The 22,132-nt window shown below is 32.7% G+C and overlaps 1 protein-coding gene across 9 annotated transcripts in view; it reads right to left on the bottom strand.

The window, feature by feature from the left end:
* Window positions 1–299: 299 nt before the first annotated feature.
* LOC126887620 (uncharacterized) overlaps window positions 300–22,132 on the bottom strand; it is a 376,841-nt gene continuing 355,008 nt past the window's right edge. For all 9 annotated transcript variants that reach the window (XM_050655215.1, XM_050655221.1, XM_050655222.1 and 6 more), the window contains 2 exons: window positions 13,589–13,840; window positions 300–822 (listed from right to left, as the gene is read on the bottom strand). In XM_050655215.1, coding sequence (XP_050511172.1) covers window positions 335–822; window positions 13,589–13,840 — 740 coding nt within the window. In that variant the 3' untranslated portion in view covers window positions 300–334. The remainder of the gene's footprint in view (window positions 823–13,588; window positions 13,841–22,132) is intronic.

A 22,132-nucleotide genomic window follows, 5' to 3' on the forward strand; every position in this document is an offset into this window, starting at 1 on the left:
ATCTTTTATCTCCGTATTTAGCGACTTATCTACGTATTTAGCGACGCTAAATACAATTTTAGTCCGTCAAACTAATATAATATATGATATTATAATAATATATATAACTAATATATATATAACTAATATATAAACATGATATTATCATGTTTTTAATCTGTTAAGTCTTTGGTTATATGTTAGGTTCAGGTATCGTATATATGCTAATTTTAAGAAATCTTTTGATACTCCACATATCGAGGATTTTGGAAAAAATGCATTAAGGCAAGCTATTTTATTATCTGAAATGAAACACAAAATTGATCATTTAGTATATAATTTAATCGGTTGATATTTAATCATCTTCGTGTTCATCATCAGAGTCGCTTTTTATAATACCTAAACTTTTAGCAACACTTTTAACATTGGAAATAACCTCTTCTTGTACTAAGTTAAAACTCATAGCCAATAAAGAAATACCAAACAATAAATACAGCGAACAAAGAGCTATACTTATAGCAGCTCTGTCATTATCCCGGCTAACTTCTTTAGCAGGAACCAAATCGCCAAATCCGATGGTAGTTAAAGTTATAAAACAAAAGTATGCGGAATCCAGGTACTCCCAGCCCTCCCACGTCATGAACAAATAAGCTCCAGCTAGAATGTAGCTAACTACGAGGAAAACACAGAGCCAAATGGGCACTGGACGTATTCTTGGCTTTCCTACATCATAAGGATCGTCGCTATAGTAGAAGTCTATGTCGGAATCGTCATCTACGTATCGTGGAGAGCGCAGACCATAACCTAAGGGTGTCATCATTCTTGGACTTGGATTCATCGGTGCTAAAAAATTACAGAAAATTATTAGTCGAATAAAAAATATTTTTATTTACAATTAAATTAAAGATTATTAAGAATTATACATTAGAACAGGGTCGTAACTACCATTGGGGCAACCGAGGCAGTGCCCCGGAGCCCCCGGCCAAGAGGGCCCCCGCAGGGGCCCCTGTTTGATTGACCGTGGATAGATTGTAAGAGGTCAAATAAACTTTTTAAAGTACACACTTTCATTCAAGTTCTACTTCTAGTTGTCCGAGTGTAATAAGTACACGGCATATTAATTCTAAAAACTTCAATGATCGATTTTAACCTGTTTTTCTGCACCATTATAAAAAATTTTTTTCTCAAAATCTCTCCATAAAGTCACCTCATTTTCTTTGGTTTCCAACCACAAAGCAGCTCCGTCTTTTAGATGGCTTCTTATAATTTCTTTGCAGTCTTCGAAGTTCTGCATATTATGTTGGAATTTGTTTTTTTAAATTTTAATGAAAGGTACCGGATGTCGTTTTCTAATATCCCGCCAAATTGGATTCTGCTCTCATTAGAGCGGTATACAATTACTTCCCGACGGTCTCATCCTTTTCGACATTCTTCTATCTCATATCGAATTTTAACGCATTCTCGAATTTTTCTTCCACCTTTGCAATTTTATGTATCTTCTAAGCAATCTGGTTTACCTCGTTCTGCATTTTGTCTAAATAAACCTTCATATCTTCATAATTTTCCAACTCCCAACGAACAGTATCGTTCGTTGGGAGGCACTGAAGTCCTCATACCAATCTGAAAGATGTTCCTCGAAAGTGACTCTAAAACCTCTCAATCCAACACGCTTGACTGGAAGATTTGATGCAATCAATACATTGAAACACAGATTTTGCGATGTTTTGAAGTGCCTTTTAAGTCTATTTCTGACAAGTAACATGAAAGAGATAAAGCAACACAGCTGAAAAAAAGAAACAAGAATCGTCCAAATATTTGTTTCGTTACTAGTTGGTCAAAATGAAATCCTTGAAATCCTCAACATAGTCTCGAAAACAATGCAATCAAAATCTTTGGACCTTTTAACAGCTTACAGTTTACTTGAAGAGAGCCTCCTAAAACTAACTGAAATGGGAGGACAATTTGAAATCTTTGAAGAGGCTTCAAATATGTGTCAACGTTAGAGTATACCAGTAGGATTCCCTCCAAATAAAATGCAGAAGACGTAAAAACATTTAAAAGAATTGTGCGAAGATGAAAAACTTCAAGATCCCAAGTCATGCTTTAGAGTAACCGTGCTTTACTCAATGATATAGTATCATTCAATGATATATCTAACACAAAGCAGTGTTAGATACGTACCGAATTGTTCAACCTGATGTTATGTTAAATGCAAACGAAAAAGACCTTCAAAACTAAGCAATCAACATCGTAAAAAGTTTTCTAGATGATTCCTTAAGAGAGATGGGGGGGGGGGGCTCAGTTTAAAGTTTTGAAGTTTTCAAAAATTACATTTTTTTTGAGACGTGCGTCGTATTATTTGAATACAATTTTTGAGACTTTTTAATGAAGGTAAAATAATTGTAGTAACACATTTTTAAATAATTTTTAAACAAAATTCACAAAATTCATGTAAGTCCCATTTTCCGCCCACACTGTATGTACTTGTGCACATATTTTTTTCTTTGTAGTATGACTATAAGATAGATTTAATGTTATTTTTTCATTTCAAATTTGTAAAATTTAGTTTGCTCAATTATGTTACATATATGAAATTAACTCAAATGCGCACTCCACAGAACACTGCCATACACTGCGCCAATATTTGTGATAGAAGTGTCTCGAGATAGATAGATAGATAGATAGAATTTATTCATCCACAAAGTTTACACAATTCTTACAAAAAAATGTATAAATGTTATCGGACTAGTCAAAATTTTAGTACAATAGGGTACAATATATAGTAAAAGTACACTAAATAAATAAGGAATAAATAAAAGTTACAAATAAAAATTTTAAAACTATTGTTGAAAAATGTTAAAAATTTAAAAATCCATCAATACTGTAGAATGTGTTGTCCATTAAAAATGAATACACAGTTTGGCGAAAACCTTTATGTGAAGAATTACTGAGAGTTAATATATTGACTATTTTATTTTAACACTTTATTCCAAGATATTCAGGTGCATGTTGGGATACACCTAATCTAGAGAAAGGTTGTCGAAAATTTGATTTACCTCTAGTATCACGTGAGTGAATGTCCTTATTTCAGTCAAACTTGAGATTGTTTTCCTCAATGTGCAACATTAATTGGAAAATGAAAAGGCTAGTGTTAAAATATTAGACTTCTTAATGAGTGGCTTGCAACTGTCCGAAAATGGAACGCCATACATACTTCTTAAAACTTTCTTTTGAGCTATAAATGCTCGTTCAAAATGAGATGAGCAACCCCAAAATATTAAGCCATACTGAAGTACAGACTGGACTAAACTAAAGTAAATTCGAGCTTTACTTATAAATAAAAAAATATAGAAGATTTAATCTTATAAAAATCTTTATATATATTTATTTCAGTTTTTTTGTGTAGAATTCTCTGAATTTTTCAATGGCCAAGTCAGTTTTCCTCTAAAATTTATATCTTTGTAGGTATTTAAGAAAACAACTAATTTCGCAGTTCATTCGTTTAATAAAAAATTAAGCACCCATTTTTGGAGTAGAACATTTTGATATGTATGTTGTTTACTATACATTTGCTAATAAGATTATTAGAACAGGGCGCATCTGTAAAAATATTAGTACATTTGGACGTTGAGAGGTGACTCAAAATTTTTTTCAGAAATTGCTTGAAAATAACTCAAATAATAATATTTGAGTTATCCTCCCTCTCGAAAAGGTAAGGAACATTGTTTAAATAATTAAAATGTCAAAAAATGAAGGAAAAATTCGATTTTTTTCTTCGTTTTTTGATTATAACTTTAAAAGTATTCATTTTCGGGGAAAGTTGCATGGACATAAAAGTTGAGTAATTAAATTTCCAATAATATAGAATTGGTAAAAAATTTAAAAAATAGTCACCCTTGTTGCAAACTAGCAATAATTGAGAAAAAAACATACAAAAACAAGTATTCGCACTTTACGTTTTTCAACCATTTATGCTACACGTAGGACCTTCATATTTCACCAAGAAAAACTTTATGATACAGTAAAACAATACTGTAAATTTCATTAAGACCGGTTCAATAGATTTTAAAAAATAAATTTTGCAATCCAGCTTTTGCAAAAAAAAATTATTTTTTCAAAATGTTACAGGACTGAAAATAAAGCAGGTAGCAAGTTGAATTTTTGTTTACATATAGAAGTGTATTGTAACTTTCATTTGCAATTTGCAAAATTAAAATCGATTAACCACCAAGGCGTCAGAATTTTTTTTAAAATAAACATTAATTATTGGTGCTACGCGCAGGACAGCGGATAGTTTGCCCTGATTGGGCATTCCAATGACCTTTGATAATAATTGATACATTTTAATTTTTATTACATTTCGATATAAATAAATAAATTTGTTTAATGCAAAATAAAAACACATACTCTATCTTTTGAAATAACACTTTTTTTAGCAAAAACTTTCTTTGTTCATATATTTTAACTTAGAGAATAAAAGTTTATTATTTTTAAACATATGCAATTGTTTAAACAATATTTCACAAACAATAATAAAATTAGTTTGATTTTTGTGTAATAAAAATATTAAAATACAACAAAATATAGAGTAAGAAAATAAAATATTAGATAAAGATTGGAAGAAATTTTGGTGGAAATCAACTTGTGTGAATCGAACACCGCTGTCCTGCGCGTAGCACCAAAAATTAATGTTTATTTAAAAAATTTCCCGACGCTGTGGTAATTATTCGATTTTAATTTTGCAAATTGCAAATAAAAGGTATAGGTATGGATCCCGCGTATGAAAAAAAATTTGATTAATAGCAAGCTGAAAATTTGTTAATAGCTTAAGGGTGTCTAGTCGGATAAACTTTGATTTATGGGAACACTGGAACAGGGGCAGTTTTAATTATGGAACAGGTTAAAAATTTGGAACGGTCAGACCACGAAAACGGCACATTTATTTTGTCCGACAGAATAGACTTAAACTCTCCGAACAGATATTAAACTCTCATGCAAAAATCAGACTGCTATTTATCACCTGTCATAATTCCTGTCATTTGACATATTCTACATGTTCCAGTCATTAAAACGCCCATTTGGTGATAAATAGCGTAAATGCGTTGAAAAACGTAAAATGCGAATACTTGTTTTTGTATGTTTTTTTTGCAATTATTGCTATTTTGCAAGAAGGGTGACTATTTTTTAAATTTGTAACCAACTCTATATTGTAGGAAATTTAATTACACAACTTTTATGTCAGTACAACTTTTCTCAGAAAGCAGAGGTTTTAAAGTTTTAATCAAAAAACCAATAAAAAAGTCGAATTTCTCCTTCATATTTTGACATTTTGATTATTTAAACATTGTTCCGGACCATTTTGAGTGGGAGGATGAATCAAATATTATTATTTGAGTTATTTTCAAGCAATATCTGCAAAAAAATTTGAGTCACCTCTCAACGTCCATCTCAAAACAGATGCGCCCTGGACTATATATAAAGTTCTGACTTTATATCAAGCTTATCTTGTTTTATTTTTTCCGTAAGTAAATTATAGTATCTTAATAAGATTATAAAAATTTCTGACTTTATATCAAACATATCTTGTTTTATTTTTTCCGTAAGTAAAATATAGTATATAGTATATACGTAAATAGTATACAGTATAAATATTTTTACTTTTAGACCACTTTTTAGGGGGTTCTGCAGGTTTTTACAGATTCTTAGTATATTGTTGTACCTTAAAAAAGTAGCCTGTAGCTATTTTTAGCCCTCTAGCTAGGTGAGCGTGAAAGCCTTGCTTTAACGCGTAAAATTTAGGTTTTTATCTATTTTAATTTTTGAATTTAAATATTGCAGAATAATCAACCAGATGAAAGAAATTATTAAGGACAATGTGGGCTGGCTTACTTATGAAGCAAAAAGTTCAATTTTTGAGGCTGTCAAAAAAATAATTAAAGGCTCGGGCCAAGAAATCCAATACTTGGAGATTGTTGTATAAGCTTTTAAGCAATTTGAGTTTGTCAGGAAAAAGTGCTATCAGTTTAAAAATAACAAAAAAATGATAAACAGCTGTAATTTTTAAACAGCTTCCAATACACCAAATGGATTTTAATTTATGATTCCTCTTTTGAAAGGTATTTAAAATCCCTTTTATTTGAAGGTTTCTATATAGTCTGCGCAGATTATCGGAGAATAGGCCATTTTTGGAAAAGTTATTTACCAGCAATTTTATTGCTGGAATCGAATCTCATGATTGTATATATTAATAATATAGGTATGCAAAGTCCGCAGATAGTGTGCTAATTTTTTTATAAACAAAATGGCGCCCGGTATTCGTGTTTTTTTCAATTTTTGCTCTATAATTCCAAAAATTTTAGTTTTACACCAAAAACATCCAAATAAAAATTCACCGTAATTAAATTCTGCATTGAGATGTGTTTTTCCCGATTTACTTCGACGAAAATTTTTGCGGGAAAATGCTGGTTTTTCCAACAAAATTTTTAATTTGTAACTAAAATTTTAGATAAGTAATTGTTTATCAAGTAAAATTTAAAAAAAATTTATCTTGGTAAAAGGTATATTAGTTTAAAAAGCCCCCATAGGGCTACAAACATATAAACAAAACGTTTTCGCTCTGTAACAAGAGCATCATCAGTGTTACAAGAACAAGGTGAGCCAACCAAAAAATACAAAGGTCAAAGCCTTCCAAAAACAGAAAAAAATCTCATATTAATGTAAAAATATCAAAATCCAAAGGATGGATATAATTCCTAAGGATACAGCTCTAGGGCAACATATGACTCCCACACGTGGTAAGTGGGTCAAAAGGTCACAATTAGGTCATTATGTTACAAGAGGGGACTGGCAACAACTTACAGAAGTAACAGGTTAGTTGCCTGTCACCTCTTGTAACATAATGACCTAATTGTGACCTTTTGACCCACTTACCACGTGTGGGAGTCATATGTTGCCCTAGGGCCGTATCCTTAGGAATTATATCCATCCTTTGGATTTTGATATTTTTACATTAATATGAGACTTTTGTCTGTTTTTGAAAGGCTTTGACCTTTGTATTTTTTGGTTGGCTCACCATGTTCTTGTAACACTGATGATGCTCTTGTTATAGATCGAAAACGTTTTGTTTATATGTTTGTAGCCCTGTAGGGGCTTTTTAAACTAATATACCTTTTACCAAGACAAAAATTTTTTAAATTTTATTTGTAATTAATGGGATACAGCCAGCTACAGGAAATTCTTCCTTGTGGATTTTTAATTGTTTATCAATAATTAAATAACTTGGTAACATAAAAGCTCTTTTCGTATAGATTATGATTCAAGAAGCCGATGGAACGTGAATGAACAGTTTAGCAACAATTTATTTGTTAATTAAAAATTTACGGTCGCTATAGTAACCACAATAATTAAGAAACATAAGAATAACTATGATTTTTCTATAAAAAGACACTGTACCTATCTAATGTACTTTATAGAATTGAAATTGTACTATTTAAGCGGCCTCAGGAGTATTTTAAAATTATAAACAATTTTTTGGCTTATAAAAAAATAGAATATCTCGGTAAATATTAAATTAAATTAAATCATGAAAACGGCATTGAAAAAAGCGGTAGTATGCTTCTTTTCAAAGAAAAAACTTTTAATTATGATTAGTGGTTCCTGAGATACAACCGGTCAAAGTTCACCGGCATTTACGGCAAAGATATAAACAAGATAATCATAATTTTGGAACCATCACCTTTTTATTTTTGTCCTCTTTCTCCACACCAATTTTCATATCTTTGTACTACACTTTGTACTACTACACTTGTAGTAAGTTTACCGAAAAAAAAGTGTACAACTGTAAAAAATGTGTAGTTTTCTTTTCTTATAAATAAATTAATCTATTATAACAAAATAAAAGCAAGTTTGACATTTAATAATGCATTAGTTAGATGGCTCTACTCGAGTTACTTGGGAACAAAAAAAGAATAAAGAAAATTGCTCCATGGGAAGCCGAGAAAATGCATTTTTTAACGTAGGTATACCGATTTTGAACTTTGAGATTATATTCTCTCCAACCTAATTTTTGATTTAGTCCTGTCGCCAGTGGGGATACAACGGCCTCCTTAATTCAGATGGACTTACCCAAGTTTTTTTTATGTATTTTGACCCGTAGAACACGAATTTTTTGGGTAACAGTCGATCCGGATGTTGATAAGATTGTTATAAACAAAGAACTTGAGGAATCACATAACAGTTGTTGTTCGCAAAACAAAACATTTTTTTGTATTTTTTAGGCCATTCTAAGCAAAAAATGTTTTTACAAGTTTTTTCGTAGGATTCATAGTTTTCGACATAAACACGGTTGAACTTTCAAAAAATCGAAAAATTGCAATTTTTGAACCCGAATAACTTTTGATTGAAAAATAAAATAGCAAATCTGCTTACTGCATTTGAAAGTTCAAGTCAAATTTTATCAGTACTGATAACTTTCATTGCTAAAAATTAATTTTTTTATTGTTAAACAAAGCTATAAACACATAGTGATTGAATGATGTTTTCAATGCATTTCTCATTTGAAATCGAACGAGTAGGCGCGCATACAGACAATTTCTACGTAGATTAAGTACATTAAAACGCCTGCATTGGGCACGGCAAAACACTATGTGTTCATGGCTTTGTTTAACAAATAAAAACTTAATTTTTAGCAATGGAAATAATCAAAACCGATATAATTTGACTTGAACTTTCAAATGCAGTAAGCAGAATTGCTATTTTATATTTTAATCCAAAGTTATTCGGGTTCAAAAATTGCACTTTTTCGAAAGTTTAAATGCGTTTATCTCGAAATTTATGCATCTTACGAAAAAACTTGTAAGATCATTTTATGCTGAGAATCACCCAAAAAATACAAAAAAATGTTTTGATTTGCGAAAAATCGCTGTTATGTAATTCCTCAAGTTCATTGTTTATAACAACTTTATCGACATCCGGATCAATAGTATGGTATAGTTAGACCCAAACCCAGACATCCAAAGTGAAAGTTATGCTCCAACACCAAATTGTTCTATATGGTCCACATGATGTTCAGAAAAAAGTCACACCATTTTGAGCGTCGTGATTGGGGGGGGGGAGAGGGAGGGGGGGAGAGGGGGGGGGAGAAATCTGCAAATTCGTAGTTTTTTAGGTTTTTCGTCAATATTTCTAAAACTAAGCGGTTTAGCATAAACAACCCTATACACAAAATTGTTCTACATTAAATTTGAAATAAAAAAGGCCCTATGCATAACCCTTCTAAAATGAACGGTTAAAAAGTTACGAAGGTAGTATAGTATAATTGGTCCAAAAAAAAGGCCTAACCCAGACATCCAAAGTAAAAGTTTTCCTTTAACACCAAATTGTTCTATATGGTCCACATATTGTTCAGTAAAAATTTACACCATTTTGAGCGTCCGGTTTGGGGGGGAGATGGGGGAGAAGTCGGTAAATTAGTAGTTTTTTACGTTTTTCGTCAACATTTCTAAAACTATGCTTTAGCGTAAGGAATGTTCTATAGAAAAATATTCTACATAAAATTTAAAACAAAAAAGGTTGTATACATAATTGTTATAAAATCAACGGTTCCAGAGTTACGGAGGGTGAAAAGTGGAGGTTTTCGCTACTTTTTATATTTACCTATTCCTCTCCCCTCTCCCCCTCCCAAGCCCGACGCTCAAAATGGTGTGACTTTTTTCTGAACATTAAGTGGACCATATAGAACAATTTGGTGTTGGAGGATAACTTTCACTTTGGATGTCTGGGTTTTTGGTATAGTTATATCATAAATATTGCCCAAAAAATATAAAAAGTATCGAAAACTTCGACTTTTCACCCTCGGTAACTCTGGAATTGTTGATTTATGACAATTATGTGTAGAACATATTTTGTTCTAAATCTCATGTAGAACATTTTTGTATATAACATTGTTTACGCTAAAGCACAGTTTTAGAAATATTGACGAAAACTTAAAAAAACTACTAATTTACCGGCTTCTCTCCCATCTCCCTCCCAAACCGGACACTCAAAATGGTGTAACTTTTTACTGAAAAATATGTGGACCATATAGAACATTTTGGTGTTGGAGGAAAACTTTTACTTTGGATGTTTTGGTTAGGCCTTTTTTTGGACCAGTTATACTATACTACCTCCGTAACTTTGGAACCATTCATTTTAGAAAGATTATGCATAGGGCCTTTTTTATTTCAAATTTAATGTAGAACAATTCTGTATAGAAGGTTGTTCATGCTAAACTGCATAGTTTTAGAAATATTGGCGAAAAACTTAAAAAACTACGAATTTACCGATTTCTCCCCCCTCACCCCCCCAAACCCGACGCTCAAAATGCTGTGACTTTTTTCTGGACATTGTGTGGACCATATAGAACAATTTGGTGTTGAAGGATAACTTTCACTTTGGATGTCTGGGTTATGCCATCTTTTGGATCAACTATACTACACTACAACTGTTACCCAAAAAATTCGTGTTCTACGGGTCAAAATACATAAAAATTTTTTGGGTAAATCCATCTGAATTAAGGAGGCCGTTGTACCCCCCCTGGCGACAGGACTAATTGGAATTTTGCTATTTTTGGCAATTTTCACTGGTAATATCGACAGATTTTATTATAATAATATATATGTTAGGAGTATTTTAAAGATATGAAAATTGGTGTGGAGAAATAGGACAAAAATACAAAGGACATGGTTAGAAAATTATGATTCTCTGTTTATATCTTTGCTGTAAATGCCGGTGAATTTCGACCGGTTGTATCTCAGGAACCACTCATTACAATTAAATGTTTTTTCTTTTAAAAGAAGCATACTACCCCTTTTTTTCAATACCGTTTTCAGAATTTAAGTTAGATAAATATTTCCCGAGATATTCTATTTGTTTAGAAGCCAAAAAATTGTTTATAATTTTAAAATATTCCTGAGGCCGCTAAAATAGTCAAATTTTAATTATATAAAGTACATTAGATATGTACAGTGTCTTTTTATACAAAAATCATAATTACTCTTATGTATCTTAATTATTGTGGTTATTATAGCGACCGTAAATTTTAATTAGCAAATAAATTGTTGCTAAACTGTTCATTCACATTCCATCGGCTTCTGCAATCACAATATGTATATACGAAAAGAGCTTTCACGTTACCAAGTTATTTAATTGTTGATAAACAATTAATTATCTAAAATTTTAGTTAAAAATTAAAGATTTTGTTGGAAAACCCCGCATTTTCCAAAGAAAATTGTCGTCGAAGTAATTCGGGAAAAACACGTCTCAATGCAGAATTTAATTACGGTGAATTTTTATTGGGATGTTTTTGGTGTAAAATTAAAATCTTTGGAGTTATGGACCAAAAATTAAAAAAACAAAATCGATTCCAGCAATAAAGATGCTGGTAAATAACTTTTCCTTGTATTTTGCTAATTAGCCCAGAGTAATATTGTTTTTTCTCGTTTAGTTAAATTTTGACAATTAGTTGAATATCATAAAATTTTGAAGTTTTCTGTTCGTTCTTCTTAACCTATAAGATAAAACGTGTATTTTGCGGTTTGACAATTATGTCATCAAAATTTGACTTTATAATACAAGAGAAATAAGACATCGTGCGCAAAAATCGGTCCACTAAGCTCAGAGATATAGCTCTTCAAATCCAGGGTAAAAAGGGTCATTTCTCACCTTTTTAAGAGGCATTTCTCAGGCCCAGTCTCACCTAGAGCAGGGGTCACCAATTATGTTCCCTGAGGGTCCGTTTCGCAAACCTATGACACTTGCGGGGTCTGGATTGAATGGTACCTATGTCTAGTTGTTCTGATTCGGTTTATTTGCGGATTGTTGTAAAAAAATATCCCTTTTAAATAAATCAGAAGGGTGACGGGGGAAATTTTGACAAATTTAAAACATTTTGACCTTTTTTCCCCCGAAAATATGTTTTTAGCATTTTTGGGCTCATCTTAAACAAAAAAGATCTATCATTTTTCTCAAAAGTTGATAGATTTCGAGTTTTAAGCGAATTAAAATCTGAAAAATGCGAAAATAAGCAGTTTTGAAACTTGAAAACTCATGAGTAAATTATTATTTTTGAGGTCGTCAAGTACCTAAAATGAAGTTTAAACATTTAATTTCAAGATTGTGAATCGGGGCTTATTTCAATTTGAACCGTTGTTTTTAATTGTTAATTATACGCATCCACTCGACCCTTAAGCCGCCGCGGCGGCACTTTACACTATATGGTGCATATCGCACTATATTATTGGCGTATTTAATTAGCACATAGGCAATAATTAAATAAATAAATTATTAAAAAAAACTATGTTAATAATATATTATAAGATTTTAATAAATTTTCGCATCAGTATGATGTATATAATATAATTTCGCATAAGTGTGTATAATATGTGTACGTGCGACAGAGACGCACGTAAACACATAAAGTGTGACGCGCGACGATTAACAATTAAAAAACTAAAAAAAACAAAGGTATATATTGAAATAAGCCCCGATTACTCTTTAGAATCTTGAACTTGAATGTATAAGCTTCAATTTAGGCACTTGTTAATCTGAACACTAATAATTTACACATGAGTTTTCAAGTTTCGAAAATGCGCATGCGTATTTTCGCATTTTTCAAATTTAAAATAGCTTATAACTCGAAGACTATCAACATTTAAGAAAAATAACAAGAGACCTTTTTAGTTTAAAATTACCAAAAAAGCCATAAAAATACATTTTTCGGAGCAAAAAGTTAATTTTGAATTTGTTTAAATAACTTCATTATGGTGATACAGTAGCGATCAACAGGTAGCCAAAACGCGTTCCAAGATTGCGGCTATAATTTTGAATATTTCTTCGAGATATTTGGCACACGTATTCGTAATATTATAAAGAATGGCGGTACAGAGCCCAATTTGAAAAATATATTAATATATGGAAATTACTCTGTAATTAAATACAATATTAAAAAAACGAGCCTGTACCGCCATTAAGAAGAACAAAAAAATACACTTTCTTCAAATAAACTTTTTTATCCGATGCCTAGATTTTGTGTCATTTTGGAACTACTAATGAAATAAAAAATTTTAGTAGTTCCAAAATGACACAAAATCTAGGCATCGGATAAAAAAGTTTATTTGAAGAAAGTGTATTTTTTTGTTCTTCTTAATGGCGGTACAGGCTCGTTTTTTTAATATTGTATTTAATTACAGAGTAATTTCCACATATTAATATATTTTTCAAATTGGTCTCTGTACCGCCATTCTTTATTATATTACGAATACGTGTGCCAAATATCTCGAAAAAATATTCAAAATTACAGCCGCAATCTTGGAACGCGTTTTCGCTACCTGTTGATCGCTACTGTTTCCTCTTATTGAAAAAGCTGCTTCGGACATATAAGTTAAGCCAAACATAGTACAAAATTTCATGGCCAAACATTTTCAAAATTGCCAAACACTATATTCTGAATTTAATGGCCGTCCGCATAAAACTAGCCTACGGTCCGAATGCGGACCGCGGTCCGCCAATTGGTGACCCCTGATCTAGAGGGCTAAATAAATAGCTAAAGACTACTTGTCAATTTGATACGTACGCATTGGTGAACGTGACCGTGCAGAACGACCACTACGATTTGGAGACCCGGTTCTTCTTAAAGGCGTCGATTTTCTTGGTCTTGATCGTGGTGAAGTTCGTCCATCCTTTAGAGAGTCCAAATCTTCTTCGTCACTTGACGACCCTCCGGGGGGTTCTAAATATTTTCGTGTCCTAGTCATACTTCTAGACCGTCTTCCCGGTGGCATGGAAAGTGCTCTTTTTTCTGATTCCATTTGACGTGGTGTTATACCTGTAGATGAAATAACTGGTTAATTGATAAATTAAACTCGAATAACTATATTTGGTTGTTTTTCTATTAACGTGTCTCTAATTTACAAGCATATAAATAAAAGCTACAGAAAAAGCTAGACTTAAAAAAAATTGCAAAAATTGTGTATAAAAAGTTAATTTTCTATATAAAATATACTGGTTTCTTTATTTTTCTGTCTCTATCTATCTAATTAGCCTTCTTCGGTCCATCTTTGGACACAGGCCTCCCCAATCCTTTTCCATTCTTCTCTGTCTGTGGCTACAGTTATCCACCTAGAGCCCACGTGCTTCTTGACGTCATCTGCCCATCTCATTTTTGGCCTTCTTCTGCTTCGTTTATATCCCCAAGGTCTCCAATTTATGAGAATTTTGTTCCATCGGTCTTCTTTTTGTTTTATAATGATTCCGGCAAATCTCCATTTAAACTTTGCAACTTCTTGTCTAACATCCCTAACTTTGGTTTTCTCTCTATCCCTAACGAGTGGATACATTCGTTTCACTTTTTATCCATTAGTCTTATGTGCAAAATTTGCCTTTCCATTACTGTTTGCGTTTTTATGGATCTTGTCCATGTTTGCTTTCGTAAACGTCCACGTTTGGGAACCTTAAGTGAGAACAGGGAGTATGCATTGATTGCATACCTTGGTCTTAAGATGTTGTGGATATCTTTTGTTTTTAAAGATGTAGCTTAGTTTTCCAAATGCCGCCCATGCCAGTCTAACTCGTCTTTTGATCTATGTATCTTCTGTAATAAATTAATATTTGTTACTTCCTTAGTTGTTTGCTCCATCTCGGATACAGTTTACTAGATTATTTCTACTCGGTGGTCTCACGCTGCATAAGCAAATAGAAATTTTATACTTTAACTATTCTGATTAACTATTCTGATTACCTATTTGGTTTTATGGTATTAGATAAAAGGTAAAATTATTAGTATTAGATCGTTGATTGGGAAGAATAGTATGATAAGTCAAAAATTGTTCATTTTTAATTTATATCAACAAACTACTCAGAATGAATGGATCTATTATGGAGAAAATTATTGTAAGTGCAGTTTAAACGACAAGCACTAGAGAGCTCTGTGACCAAGTATGGCATCTCCCACTTCCACACAACCGGTGTGGAGAAGACTCGGGTAACTCAGTTGTCTACAGTTCGTGCTAAGCTTAGGTCATTTTTATTTAATCAATACTATTATAAGTCAAAATATTAACACTGCTTGCATCTTATTAGTGAATATTTTTTAAGCAAGAGAATTACATTTCAAAATATCATACTCTTCTTTAACAGGTAAGCATTTATTTTTATTATAATTTTGGTCAGTATGATGATTACAAATAATATGATACTCTTGAATAAAATAAGTACACCTGTGGGCATTTTATTTTTATTTCATTTTGAGTTAACATAGTTTTGAATATAATTTTGCGCTAAGTATAACGTGATATTTTTAGTTAACATTGTCTTCAACATAATTTCACTCTAATCCAAGAAATTATTTCGTTTTATCATTCTATTCCTTAAAATATTTTTTTCTTACTAGATACTTAATAACGCATTTTTTTTTCACATACGCAGGAGAAAAAATTCGTGTTTGAAAATCCTTCTTTATGGCAACTCTTTGCATTAACTCTCAAATAATTGAGACCATTTTACGCAAACAAAATAATGAAGTAAATGGAATAATACAGGCAGATAATCGAGGTAGACATGAAAAACATAGTGTTCCTGAGGAGTTGAAAGAAGAAGTGCGTAGTCATATTCGATCTATTCCTTGAATGGAGAGCCACTACTGCCGATCTCAATCAAAGAAAGAATACATTGAAGGAGGAAAAACTATTGCCGACCTGCACAGAGATTATGAGCAGCGTTGTAAAGAACTCGGGAAACCTAACGTAAACTACTTGATGTACTCCAATATATTCAAAGGAGAGTTTAATTTATCTTTTATTATTCCAAAAAAAAGATAAGTGTGATTTTTGCCAGGATTTTATTAATGCCTCCGAGGTAGAAAAACAAGAACTTCAGGAACAGTACAATCACCATATTGAAGACAAAGAACTGGCAAGAAAAGAGAAGGACATGGATAAAAATTCTCCGGATAAAATTGACGCTGTTTATGATATGCAGGCAGCATTGCCATGTCCACAAGGGGACTCGTCTTCTTTTTATTATGTATCAAAACTAAGTGTGTATAATTTAACATTGTACAAGCTTAAAAGTACGGACGAAATGTGCTTTATGTGGCACGAAGGTCTTGCTCACACAGGTGCAAATGAAGTGGGTTCGTGCGTTTGGAATTATTTGAAGTCTGTGAACGACAAAAATAGTGAAATGATAGATGTTGTATTTTATACTGACAACTGCTTCGGACAAAATAAGAACCGCTTCGTATTTGCTTTATACATCTATGGAGTTTCTATTCTGGAAAATATTAGGTCCATCACCCATAAATTTTTAATTAGTGGTCGTACTAAGAACGAGGGAGACCACGTTCATTCTGTTATTAGAACGTTCAATTTATAGAACATATAGTGTTATATAACGTTTACGTACCAGATAAATATGTAACATTGGTTAGACAAGCAAAGAAGCATGGAAATCCATTCAACGTACATGAAATGGGTCATGAGAATTTTTTTGATCTAAAACAACTATCAAGTGATATGGGCATAAAGGATTCTTTTAAGACGGAAGAAGATGGGTCAGTCCCTCTCTCAGGAATATGCGTTTTAAAAGTTACCAAAGAAAATCCTAGTCACATGCTATATAAAATGTCGTACAAAGAACAGGAATTTAAAACCATAAACGTTCTTCAAAGCAAACGACAACTTCCATCAGCACGTGACGTTACTCTAAAACAAGCTTACAAGAAGAAAGTGGGAATAAGTGAAAAAAAGAAAGCTGGCCTGCTCTCTCTTTTTGAAAGGAAAAAAGAATGTAGCGGTTATGCCACAATACTATAGGGATTTTTACGCTTGTAGAAACGGAAACTTGTAGAAACTTTCATTTTTTTTAATGGGAGCCAAAATTTTTTGTTTTTTTATATTGGTATTGTACTATAACTGCGATTTTTTCATTAATTATTGTTTAAACTCTAATAAAACATCTAAATTGTTCCGTTTTATTGTCCCTAATAACCTTATAATTGTGAAATAGTACAAAATTTTTATAAAGAAAAGTATTATAACTCAAAATGGGGATGAAAAATATGAGTTGGGGGTAGTATATGGATTGGATGTAAAACCCATATTGTCAGTTAATACTGTAAGTTTTAATTATTCTGATGAAAAGGATATTTAATATTGTATTGCTTAAGTAATCCGATCTCGTAACCCATCTCAATCTTTAATTGTCTTTTCTGTAAACAATCAACGAGATAAAAGTCAAAGATACCATACTAGACAGAGTAGCGAAACTCGCGTATCCTGGCAGTAATATTAATGATAGCTGCATAGCTTCATAATATCAATGATAGCTCAACTGCATAGCTTCAAAACAAACTGTGACATTTACCGGCTAATCATATAACAGGAAGTAAATCTACTAGTCAGATTGCAAACTCCCGAACAAATAGGAACAGAAACTAGTAATCTAATCAACTTATTTCAAAATGCTACCAAACAATCTACCCCTCAACCTGGACAAAAAAAATTTTCAACCAACATTTCTCTTGAAATAAAAAGACTAGTAGCAAAAAACGAAAAGCCAGATCAATTTGGCAAAGAACTCACAGACCAGACGACAGGACAATTTATAATAACAAACCTAGAAACTTAAAAACAGCTCTAGAAGAGATGAGAAACAACTCATTTGAAAACTATGTATCAAACCTTTCACGTCAAGATAACTCTATCTGGAAAAAAATCAAAAACAAAAATAAACCTATAAATACTTCACCTCCAATTCGGAAAAACTCAATACCACCAGGACCATGGGCAAAAAGCAACAAAGAAAAAGCTGATTTATTTGCTGAACATCTCACTGAAGTCTTCAAGCCACACGGCAATGACCAAGTACAAGAGGTAGAGCAGGAACTAGCCTTACCAATTAATCAACGAGAGCGACTAACTTTAATTACACCGAAGGAGACCAAAGATGAAATTAGTCATTTGAATGAAAAGAGGGCACCAGGCACTGATCTCATAACAGCAACAATGATAAAACAACTTCCTAAAAAAGGTATAATGAAGTTATTGTACATATTAAATGCAATCTTAAGACTTAATTATTGGCCTATATCACTAAAAATTGCCCAAGTAATTATGATACCGAAACCTGGTAAAGCTTTAACGAATGTTCCATCATACCGCCTAATAAGTCTACTGCCAATAATGTCAAAATTTCCTGAAAAGCTGTTACGTAAAAGAATTATGAGCGAACTAGAATTTCAAAACTGGATCCCAGACACCAATTTGGATTCCGGCAAACTCATTCTACAGTGCAACAATGCCATCGCACATCAAATGTAATTAATAGAGCTTTGGAAAATAAACAGTATTGTACAGCAGCCTTTCTATACATCAGCCAAGCATTTGATAAGGTATGACACCCAGGATTACTTTATAAAATCAAAAAATCTCTACCCAACAAATACTTTGACTTATTAAAATCATATCTAATTCACAGAGAATTTGAGACTAAAGTGGTGGATGAACTATCAAACCGTAACAAAATTCAATCAGGAGTCCCACAAGGCAGTATATCGGGTCCACTTCTTTATGTACTGTACATATCTGATTTACCAACCTCTCCACAAACCAACATTGGAACTTTCGCTGATGACACAGCAATATTTGCAACTGAAGAGGATCGAACAGCTGCAGTAATAAAACTTCAAGAACACCTAGACCAAATTGGACAGTGATTAAAGAAATGGAAGATAAAAGCTAATGAAACTAAGTCAACATATTATAACTTTCACACTAAGGAAAGAACAATGCCCAAATATTAGCCTTAATCAAGTCAACATACCACAACAGAATATCGTCAAATACCTAGGGCTTCACCGTGATTCTAAATTAAACTGGAAACAACACATTATAAAGAAGAAGAAACAAATTGAGTTGAGAGTAAAAGAAATTAATTGGCTTATAGGTAGAAAATCTCGACTCTCAATTGAGAACAAACTGCTGATTTATAAAACAGTCATCAAACCTATATGGACGTACGGTATAGAACTATGGAGTTGTGCCAGCAAATCAAATACAAAAATTATCCAAAGAACTCAATCAAAAATTCTACGCACCATCTCAAATGCCCTGTGGTACATTTCCAACCAAACCCTTCATAGAGACCTAAACATCCCGTTAGTCAGCACAGTAATTCAAGAAAGAGCCAACAGACACCACGAGAAATTGGAAGGCAACCCCAACCAGTTATTATTACCACTACAGCAGCCACTAAACAACAGAAGATTGAGAAGATTATGGCCCATAGATCTTTGCTGAAACTAAGGTGAAACCGCTGGGCGATGTACCTCATAACGCCATTTTAGTGTACAGTACTATAGTTAATATAAGTTATTGTACTTGTTATCAAATTAACTCATAGAATAATATGTAATTCTGATTGTTAATAAATGCTTACAAAAAAAAATGATAGCTGGTATTCAACCGCCAAAATTAAAAACAAAATAGAACAAGCCAGAGCTACTTTTGTAAACATGAGAAACGTTCTTTTCAGCCACGATCTTACTAGTAGCAGTATTGATCTTCGCGTTCGACTGACATATTACTATATCTTTCCTATCATACTATATGGAGTGGAAGCGTTGGACTCTAATTGAAGTTATGCTTAACTTTAGCAAGCCTTTGAAATGTGGCTATACAGACGACTACTAAGAATAAGCTGGGTTGACATAGTTAGAAATAAGGAGGTCCTTAGACGACTGGACCAAACAATACAACTGGTCAATATAATAAAGAGACGTAAGGTGAAATACTTCGGTCACATTATGACACACCCTGAACTTTTGCATCTGATTATTCAGGGAAATGGATCCAAAGTCTGTATAATGGAACGACTGCAAAAATTAAAACTAAATCAAGGATGTCTGAGGGATTTAAGTTCACGAAAGGACTGAAGCAGGGTTGTTGTATTTCGCCTACCCTTTTTAAAATTTATGTGGAACAAGCACTCAAGCTGTGGAAAAGAAAATGTAATGGCATGGGAATCCCTCTCAATGACGACACAACAGTATACACCTTATGTTTCGCTGTTGACCAAATTCTGATTGCTCAGGATCATGACGACCTAAGTTACATGACCCGGAAGCTAATAGAAGAATATAACAAATGGGGTCTCGAAGTCAACTTTAAGAAAACTGAAGATATGTGTATTGGAGGAACAAAGCAGTCCATTACATTAGACGATGGGGTAGAAATTAAACACTGCGATGTACTACAAGTACCTGGGCATGAAGATAACTCAAAATGGAACACTCGATGCTGCTATAAAAGACAGAAACATACAGGGTAGAAAAGCCATATCCATGATGAAAGGCATTCTGTGGGACCAGACAATATCTAAAGCGAACAAACAGCTCACATACAATAGCATACTTAAAAGTATAATCACATATGGCAGTAAAGTTTGGCCACTGAAACAAAGAACGGAGAAAATGCTACTAGTAACAGAAATGGACTTCTGGAGAAGACCAGCAGGCAAATCAAAAAGAGATCGGATACCAAATGAGAGAATACGAGAAATGATGGGAGTCACACATACAATAATTGATGACATAAAAACAAAACAACTAGTATGGTACGGCCATGTACAGAGAATGTCCGATGACAGGATCCCTAAGCAGATTTTGGCATGGACACCACAAAGGAGAAGAAAAAGAGAAAGGTCGAGAAGAAGCTGGAAGGAGGGAATTGAAAAAGAACTAGAGGAAAGAGAAATCCCTCTAGGTCTATGGTTAAATAGAGAAGACTGGCGGTTAGGAGTCGGAAGGCGTCGGAGAACGCTGTAAACCGATAGTAGAAGTAGTAGTATTTAGGAAAAGATCGAAGGTAAACGTGGTTCTGGGAGAAGAAAGAAGAAGCTCATAGCTAAGAAATCTAAGACAGTGATACGGAAAATGGACTACATCATTATTTAGTACTGCTCCCAATAAAGTTTCGACAGCGAATATGGTAGCCAACATCATATCCACCGATCAATAATTGTTATGGAACTCTTTCATTCAGATCATCGAAGTAGAATCGCTGGAGACGGAATAAACACAAAGAGGGCAATAGGCTTAACATTCAGCAAATGAGGATATTCCATTCTTTAAGGATGGTAAGTAATTATAGCCATTACATATAGAAAAATCGAAAAATGTTATTAATGTAAATTTTTCGTCTTTCTTAATATTATATTTGTTTTATAAGTGTAATAAAATTATGTCTTTTCCGTCTTCTTCTTCTTCTTTTTCTTGTGTAGATATGACTCTGTCTGTTTTCAATGTGCCTCTACTAAGTTGTCATTCCCATCTTTTTTCGTGGTCATACCACTTACCCTCTTCCTATTGGGAACTATCTATCGCCGTCCCTACTACTATATTTGTTGCCATGCGATTTATGTGGTCATTCTATTCTACTCTTCTGTTTTTTACCCAGTTATCAATGTTGTCCACCTTGCATCTCCTTACATATTTGCACTTCTAACTCTATCTCATTGTGTATTACCATTTATTTTTCTAAAGGTTTTTATCTCTGCTGTTTCAAGAATTATTGTTTCCTTTCTGTATCAGGTCCTGTTTCTGCCGCGTATATCATAATAAAATTATGTATATATTATAATTGTTAGTCTCAAAGCAAAAGATGGTAATTAAATCGAATAAAATTTAATACTATAATAAATTAACAATGTAATTGAAAATTAAATGGCAAAGTTCTAACAGAGGAAAGATATACAGGCGCAAAATATAAACCAACGTTTTTATCTTGTGTTGCAGTTATAAAAAATATTACTTACTAGGTTATATACCAGGGGTGGCCAAGCTCCTTGATAGTCCGAGCCATTTTTCAAAATTTGAAATGTTTCGCGAGTCGCAATTAAACAATTATCTAAAAGGTGTATAAAAGGTTTCTCGAACCGTTTGGATTTCACGAATTTTAACGTGAAATAAAATGGTTCACATCACATCGTTTGTTTCAAATATGCAAATACAGCCTTTACTAATTCAGGATACTTCGATTCTTCATCATCCTTTCATCTTTTTCTGGGATGGCCTATTGATCTTCTATCGCCTCTCAAAAAACACCGTCTTTAACACTCTGTC

This window comes from Diabrotica virgifera, chromosome 7 (genome assembly GCF_917563875.1).
Source record: "Diabrotica virgifera virgifera chromosome 7, PGI_DIABVI_V3a".
NCBI lineage: Eukaryota > Metazoa > Arthropoda > Insecta > Coleoptera > Chrysomelidae > Diabrotica > Diabrotica virgifera.